General features: G+C 36.4%; 1 protein-coding gene across 1 annotated transcript; it reads left to right on the top strand.

Moving 5' to 3' along the window:
* Positions 1-3,253: 3,253 nt before the first annotated feature.
* On the top strand, positions 3,254-8,296 carry LOC113289164 (protein unc-50 homolog). The gene is made up of 10 exons (XM_026538353.1): positions 3,254-3,523; positions 4,071-4,138; positions 4,484-4,509; positions 4,822-4,912; positions 6,374-6,469; positions 6,607-6,675; positions 7,201-7,259; positions 7,360-7,482; positions 7,758-7,829; positions 7,916-8,296. Exons 1-10 carry the CDS (start codon positions 3,440-3,442, stop codon positions 7,969-7,971), a joined length of 744 nt encoding a protein of 247 aa, XP_026394138.1. The 5' UTR covers positions 3,254-3,439; the 3' UTR covers positions 7,972-8,296.
* The last annotated feature ends 558 nt before the right edge of the window (positions 8,297-8,854 follow it).

Genomic DNA, 8,854 nt, shown 5'->3' with positions numbered 1-8,854 from the left:
TTCAAACCAACATCAAAACTACAAGAAAAGAGCTGGTTGATCTCCAAAATCTCAATCCTTCTGATTCCTCCTCTACTTCTAGATTAAGGGCTAGACTAGAATACATGTATAACCATGAGGAACTTTACTGGAAAGATAAATCTAGGAGATCTGGCTCCTGGAAGGAGACAGAAATTCTCCCTATTTCCATAGAGTCACTCTCTTTAGGAGAAAAAGGAATGCCATTAGCTGGATTAAAAATTCTCTTAGTACTGTTTTCACTGATAGGAAGAGCATAGATACTTATTTTGAGGATTACTTTAGAAATCTGTACTCCTCCCAACCTCAGCAATTTCAAAATGAAGTTTTAGAAAACTTACCAGTCAAATTCTCCCATGAGAATAACTCTTTGTTAAATCTCCCTCTCATTGCTGAGGAAATAAAAAATAATATCTTTCAAATGGGTGATAAAAAAACTCCTAGCCCTGATGGCTTCCCAGTCTTGTTCTACCAGAAAAACGGGATATTGTTGGAGAAGCTGTTATTGACATGACCCAAACCTGTTTTCGAACTGGTCATTTAGAAAAAAATTTCAATACCACCAACATTTCTTTAATCCCTAAGGTCCTTCTGGCTGAATTAGTTTCCCAATATATGCCCATTGGCTTATGTAAGTTCATCTATAAAATCCTATCTAAAACCTTGGCCAATAGGCTCAAACCTCTGATGGATAACATCATATCTCAGAATCAAAGTGCCTTTGTCTCAAAAAGAAGTATATCTGACAATGTCTTACTATCCAATGAGGCTGTCTATGTTGTCAACCATCATAAGAAGAAGAAGGGCATTGCTTATATCAAAATTGATATGTCCAAAGCTTATGATAAGTTAGAGTGCTCTTTTCTTAGTAAAGTTTTACTTAAAATGGGTTCGTCTGATCACTGGGTTAATCTGATTCATCAATGTGTTTCTATTGTCTCTTATTCTGTTTTATTGAATGGTCATCCTACTGGCCTTATCAAACCTGAGAGAGGCCTGAGACAGGGATATCCTCTCTCCCCCTATCTTTATATCATCCGTTCTGAAGCTTTATCTGCTTATATTGATAATTTGACCAGTAAAGGCTTAGTTGAAGGAATTAAAGTTTGTAAGAATGCCCTTTGCATGACGCACCTCTTGTTTGCTGATGATTCCCTCTTGTTTTCTAAAGATACTGATAAAGATTTTAGAACTATTAAAGACTATATTCAAAAGTATTGTTTAGCTTCTGGACAGGAAATCAACTTTGATAAATCTGGTATCTTGTTTAGTAAAAAGTTGCCTGCACCTTTTATGAACCATTTGTCTAATATTCTGGATATCCATAATAGAGATCTAGGGGAGAAGTATCTTGGCACCCCTATAGCTATTAAGGCCTCTAAGATCCAGACCTAAATGGGTATTTTCCAAGCTGTAGATGCTAGGATTACCTCTTGGTTTCATAGAATGTTATCTCAGGCTGCTAGAAGTACTTTGGTTAAGCATTTTGGTCAGACCATTCCTCTATACCAAATGCGTACTTTTCTTATTCCCAAGTACCTTTGCAAAAAGATGGATTCTCACCTTTGTCAATTCTGGTAGGGAGAGAATCTTGACCCTAAGGATAGAAAAACTGCACCTTCTAGGATGGGATACTTTATGCTCCCCTAAGTCTGAAGGTGGTCTTGGTTTTAGGAAATCTAAACTTAACAACTTGGTTATTTTATCTAGAAATGCATGGAAAATCATAGAGAACCCTGACTGCCTTTTAGGTACTGTGCTGAAAGCTCGTTATTTTCCTAGGACTGACTTTCTTAATGCTGCTTGTCCTGCTGATTGCTTCTGGACTTGGAGATGCCTTCATACCATTAAAAAGATGATTAAACCCCTTATTTCTTGGATTGTTGGGTATGGTAAATTTATTGATCCCTGTGTGATAAATGGATCCCTACTTTAGGTTCTGCCACCCCTAATTCCTTGGTCCCTCCTGACCCTTCTGTTAAAGTTTCTTATTTCATTGATGATGCTACTAGATCCTAGAATTTAGACAAACTAAATACTCACTTTGATGATGCTTCTGTTCATAAAATCATCACCATTCCATTAAGCCAGTTACGCACTCCTGATAGGAGGGCTTGAGAGCTTTCAAAGAATGGAAGATTTTATTCAAAATCTGCTTACTTGGGATTAAGAGGGTCTGGACCCTTCCCCAGTAATAAACTTTGGAAGTGCATTTGGAAAATTAATGTCCCTCACCGTATTCAACTTTTTACTTGGAAAGCTGCTAGTAATGTTCTACCTGCTAAAACTGTTCTTCAAACTAGAATGCATATGCACTCTGTTACCTGTAATAGATGTTCTGATCCTCATGAATCTATTATGCATGCCCTTGTTATGTGCCTTTTTTCTAGCCATGTTTGGAATCCCAGTGCCTTCTGTGCTAATACTTCTTCTTTTTCTTCGAGTCCGATGATTGATTGACCCTATTTTTAGAATTCCTACTGATAGACACTGCATGTTTGTTGTTGTCCTTTGGTCTTTATGGAATAATAGAAACAATTTAGTCTTTGTAAACCTTCAGGAAAATCATGTTGCTGTCAATCCATAGAGCTAACGCTATGCTCCTCACTGTTAAAACAAGAATCCAAAACCCACCTAGTCATACCATTTCCTTTAGTGACCAGTGGATCCCCCTACTTTTGGCTGGATTTAATGTAACACTGATGGTGCTTATGATGACATTACTAAGGATAATGGTGCAGGCTATGTGATGAGAGATTTCTTCAGCAAAACTTCTTTTTGTGCTTCTACTGTCTTTGATGTGGAATCTGCTGAAGAGGCTGAAGCTAGAGATATATGGGCTGTTTTGAAGAAGGCTGTGGAATCAAAGCTAACACATATCATAGTGGAAAGTGATGCTCAAGACATGGTTTCCCAATTCTCAGCTGGCTGTTTTGATGGGAATCCTAGAACTGATGCAATCTTTAAAGACATTCAATTTTTTGCTTAATCTCTTGGTGATTGTATTTTCTCTTTCCAACCGAGAACTTGTAATTTTGTTGCTCATGAACTAGCTAAATGGGAAAAAAACAACAAATCGTCTATGTACTGATTCGTCCCTCCTGTTTGGCTTAGGCCTTTTGTTGAGGAAGACCATTAGCCTTTTTTAAGGCCTTTGCTTAAAAAAAAAAAAGAAAAAAAAACCTTGAGGTGGGAAGTCCTTCTAGAATTTGAGGAGCCCTTGTTTTTATGTTTTAAGTTAACTCGAGTTCAGTCCCTTTAAGTTTAGACTTTAGAAAGAGAGGAAGGGAAATGTCAAAAGAACAAAATCGGAGGTGATCCATCGATTCAACAAAAACACCTGCTGGTAGATCTTTAGTAAGAGCAAGTGTAATTTGAAGGTTTCTGAAAATCTGAGAAGAAGCAGAGATCAACAGATACAATGCTTCCCACAACCTCAAAAGGGCGCGCGTCTAATGTGCGCCCAAATCCAGTCTTCCCTCAATACCTGAGAAGAATTGTCAAGGTTTTCTTCTTTTGCTTATTTTCGCTCACTGTAAATTCTTTTGGATCCCATCTTGCAGATTTTAGTTTTATCACTATTTTGGATTCTATCAATTGTATGGATTTTCTTTTCTACTTTAAATTACACATTGTAGAGAACTATAGCAGATTTTTTTGATGATTTAGGACAAAATTCGTCACAAAACATGTAATAGATATTTATTAGTTGTAGTTCAAGTGCAATTAGTTAGAGCTTTAAAATTCCAAAATTGAGGGGGTGACAATGAATTTGGAGGTTTGTAGGTTTTGTGATGATTTCGTATTAGATCTAATTATTATCAACTGAAAGCACAGACACTGATGATTTCGATGAGTTGATATGGTTGTGAAATTTTGATTGAATTTGAGTCTTACAATTTACTGTGGTAGACTTGTAGTCGTCTAGTAGTTCTCGAAATGGTTTCAGCTGTTAATTCTAATGAATTTTGGAGATATCATACTGATTTCTCATTAGAAATTCTCACATTATTTTTATCTCAACATTTCTTTTTGTTTGTATTTCCTTGTAGTGGCGACAAATGGATATTGAATATACGTTTTGGCAAATGCTGAATCTATGCACTTCTCCAAAAGTTGTGTATGTATCCATTCTTCTCAGTTAGTCCCTCATTTTATTCACCACTGCTATTTTTTGAAATTATTTGTTTGACATCTCATACTATGGATACTTGCAATATCACAACAATAAGTTAGTTGTCTTCTTTCTAACTTCACTTACTATTGCCATCCAGTACCTTTTGAGAGTGTAATGATTGGGTTGAAACCACATTACTCTTAAGTAAATGAAGTGGCTTCATGGTCGATAAGAACAAACCTTGACAAGTTATTGAAGAACATTTATATCGAGATGTTACTCTGAGATTCTTGTCTTTTATTGTTTTTGTTTGCCTTTGCACGTTGGGGACTGAATGGTCGATTACAGATATCAGCACACTAAGTATCACAAACGTAAGTATCCAAGCCACTGTTAACCTAATGGGTTGTTTATCCTTGTTGTTGCATCTGTTAAGTACAGATATTGCTAGATTGGAGTTTGTCGTAGAAATAACTATATTCAACCCGTTTTAATATTTAATCTGCTAAATCTTAAGAAAATTTAAGTGTCACATTCTTGCTTTGCTAGACCATTCCAACAAGTTTTTTCATGTTTTCTGATTGTAACTTGTAACACAACACCTTGTCAGTAATATTTTATATCAGTTTATCAGAGAACTCTGTGCACTATATGTACATGACATTTGATTTATCACTTGGTCTCAGAAACAAAGAACCAATGGGCACGAGACGATCCAGCATTCATTGTTATTTGCAGCCTCCTTTTGATTGTTGCAACTTCGGCTTACTGTGCTGCGTACGTTCTCTCTCATGAACTTGCTGTCTTTTTCTTGTGTTAATAGACAATAAGAATTAAAGACTATACAGTTGATGTGCATCAACATAGTTCCCCTTTATGAAAAGCCTAGCAACCATGTTATGGAAATATCCAATTTATTAAATGTATACTCAAATTGTAATTTATTTCTTCACGCCTCACCAAGTCCCTGAAAAGAAAGTATGTCATCCATATGGTTTTATTTGATTATTTGGTGAATGATATGTTCATCTGTAGATGTCAGTGTTTCCGATAGAACCTAAGGGAAAACTATGAAAGGTTTACTGAAGCGTAATTTAGAGTCCTTAGGCTATGCTAGTTTTAAGCTCTTTATGTAACATTAAGCCAACGACTGCGGTGATGTATATAGATAAGGGTCGGGATCCAGTGACAAAAGGTTTTAACAAACCCTTTTGACAAAACATAGTAACCCTTGGATCTTATTTATCCTATGGTTCACAATTAGAAAATAAATTAGTTCTAGGATGTGTTTGGCAATTACGAATAGTCAAGTTGAATACAGGGACAAGGTTTTAAAAAGCGAAAGCGTGGGGCGAAGCGCTGTCATACTAAAGCGTAAAGCGCCGCGAAAGCGTAAAGCGGAAGCGAGCTTTTTAAATATATAATAATATGTATAAATAAGAAGTTGCTAACTTAATAAAAGAAAACTACGAAGTTCAGACATAATAAAAGGAACAATTAAACTAACTAAGCATATGGCATACTGATACTGCCTATTCTACCTAAAAGCTTTTAAATATACTAGCCACGAATGTCTGCATCATTCATATCATCATGTAGACAGTCATCGTCATCATGTTTTCATGCCCCATAAATTAGGTTTATTAGTATTTAGTTAGAAAACGTGAAACAGGCCCTACTGGGCTTCAAAGGCAAGCTTTTTATTTTCTAATTTAAACCAATTCGTAAAGTGGCGCTCTAGAAGCGCCTAGGACCTGAAGCGCAAAAAGGCGCCCAAAAGTGCGCCCCACAAACGCCTTTTTAAACCATGTACATGGAAAAGACAATTTTGTTACTATGTTAAGACGATACACATATAATGATTCAAAATGTGTGGATAATGGTTGCTAGATGCCTTTGGCTGAACACTGCTCAAGTCCAGAGCTCTATTTTTATGTTACTGTATATGTTTATACCAATGGCTTTGAATAGTGAACATGACTACAAAGAAATAGATTTTAGCAAGTGAGCATACTGTTCATACCTAAAGAAAACACACACACATTAATCAAACGTATAAACTGTCCAATACACAAGATCTTACGGTTAACCAGTTTTGTCAAAACCTTTTGTTAGTGGATCCCATTCCTATAGATAATTGTCATTTTTCATTTCCTTTTCTTACGTTTATTTTTATTTCTCCGAATGGTTACTCTGCTGGTGCTAATTTTGTTCCACCTTGTTGTTTCATTATTTCAGGTTCAGCCATAGCGTGGGACATGCTATTAGCACAGTTCTTTCAGTATTGATTTTTCATTTCTTAATAACTGGAGCGGTTCTGGCAACATGTTGCTGGTAAGCTGTAACACCAATGAATATATATGAGTTTTGAACTATGATTCAATTTGCACATTTTGTCCCATGACTGTAGCAGATAAGGGGACCGATTTTTCTATAAAATTCTGTTGATGCTATTTGTATTGGCTGTGCAGGTTTCTTACAAATTCATATCTTCGCGAAGAGTCTCCTAACAGTCATGTGGTTGAACAACGAGTGGAATGGTAAATCATGAAACTCTACTTTGTTCTGTATCAGAATATTGCTGCTTTGTTTTAGTTCAGTGGCATACATCTTTTTCTCATTATCCAATGTAGACTTCTGGACCATCATTGCTTCTATGCTAGGATCCTGTATTTGTATCAGCATCATGTTTCCAACTTCATCCAACTTGGTATTGAGCTATATCTATGTCAGACCTCACTTAATTTTGAAACCATAAAAATGTACCAAAGCCCTCAAGATGCATGAGCAATTTTTAATGTGATAAATTTGGTAGAAACTGTATTTGAAGTTGGTCTTAGAATCTTGTGATCATCCAATGCGAATGTGTTTCAGCAGATGGATAGTATCAACCTTGTTTATCTTGTAGTAGTTCCTGCTGTGCATTAACCCTTTCCTATTTCACTAGAAATTGTGGATTAAACCCATTAAATACTCCTACCACCCTACTTTTACCATTTCCTCCATCTGACTAAATTCAGCGTGAAACCTGGTCTCTGCTAACTTGCTTTTCTCTTTTCATGAAGGCTTTATGCATTTGATGTTCATTGCAACTCTTTCTTCCCAATGTTCGTTCTGCTATATGGTAATTGCTCTTTTACATTTGAACTCCCATTCGACTAAAATTTTTCGTTGTATATGAACAAGAATAATTGTGTGACTGATACCTTTTTATGTTATGCCAGTGATTCACTACTTTTTATCACCCCTCTTGATTGCACACGGTTTCATTCCAGATCTGCTATCAAACTTGCTTTTCATGGTTGCGGTCTCTTACTACCACTATCTCAACTTTCTAGGATATGATGGTAAGTGAAATTTCTTTACAAAAGATTCTAGGATATGATGAGAAGGAACATAGATTTCTCATACACTGTCTTAGAAAAGTTTCTTCAAGCATTAAGTGTTGGGTTTGCTTGCATTCAAGCAGGCAGGTCCATTATTCGCCCTCCTATGCCACATACTTAATTCAGATTCAAGCTTCAAGCACTATAAAAAGAACCTTGAAATGAATTTCTAGATTACTTGATTTACTTCCATATGTTAATTTCCTGATTAGATTTTTTTGGATTACTTGCTGCAGTATTACCCTTCTTAGAAAGAACCACATTCTTTTTGTACCCGATCGGTATTGTCATCATCCTTTCACCCCTCAGTAAGTATAAACCTAACTTCTGATTTCGTTTTTTTGTTATCTTTTTCTCATGTAGCAGGTATTTATTTGCTTTACTTCCTTTGCAGTGATTCTGAGTGGCTTCAACCCAACAAGATACATGATGAGCATGTATTTCAGCTAGTAGATGTATTTTACCGAGGCCAACAGTTCGAGGGGAAAACATATGGAGAAATAGAATGATTCTTAGTCCAACATCATGTAACATGGAGAACGCTATATGAATGGTCGATTGATGTTTGTATTTAGAGTAAAAATTTAAACTTTCTACATCAAATCTGTCAATTTTGCCGATCCTGTCTTCTTTTTCTTTACAATATAACTCTTTCGATAAAATAGCCAGTGTCAGAGGGAAATAATGATTTTCCCTTGTAATGACTAGTGATTGCTCAACTTTTAAATGTAATTTGCATAATGCCCTTAGTAAAATCAAACACTCTTTGGTAGCAGATATAATGACCAATGATATAGGAGAATGGCGAAGACTTAGACAGTATATGCACCAGGCAACCAGGGCAATCGTAGTCGATATCACATCACTTAAATTTTGATGTAAATGAAAACCCTTGTTTGCTGAATTACTCAATTGGCTGAAGCTAGGCAGGGCTGTTTAGGGGGACTGGAGTTGTGTTTGTATAAAGTCGAACTGTGACAACACAGTCAGGTTGGCCGAGTGGTCTAAGGCGCCAGACTCAAGTTCTGGTCTTCGAGAAAAACGATCCCACATCTGACATTTTTTTTATTTTTTTAGAAACATGCCCATTCCCCACAATTTGTAGGGACGAAGTTGGGATAGTACCGGATTACCAACTAAAGTACTTCAGCAACGACACTTCTCAACCACATTGAAGAAATCATTTGTTTCCTTCCCGTAATAGGATCAGTCAGGACCACCAAAGTGCCTGGCAGAAATGTAGAGTCTAAAATGACGTTTGGATGTGAATGATGGAAGATGGAACACCAAGAGATGGGTCAGCTACACTTTGTTGCGTTTCAAAGCAAGCTTG

This window comes from Papaver somniferum, chromosome 6, assembly GCF_003573695.1.
Source record: "Papaver somniferum cultivar HN1 chromosome 6, ASM357369v1, whole genome shotgun sequence".
Lineage (NCBI taxonomy): Eukaryota > Viridiplantae > Streptophyta > Magnoliopsida > Ranunculales > Papaveraceae > Papaver > Papaver somniferum.
The sequence above is the reverse complement of the archived record's forward strand: the minus strand, read 5'-3'. Positions and strand labels throughout refer to the sequence as shown.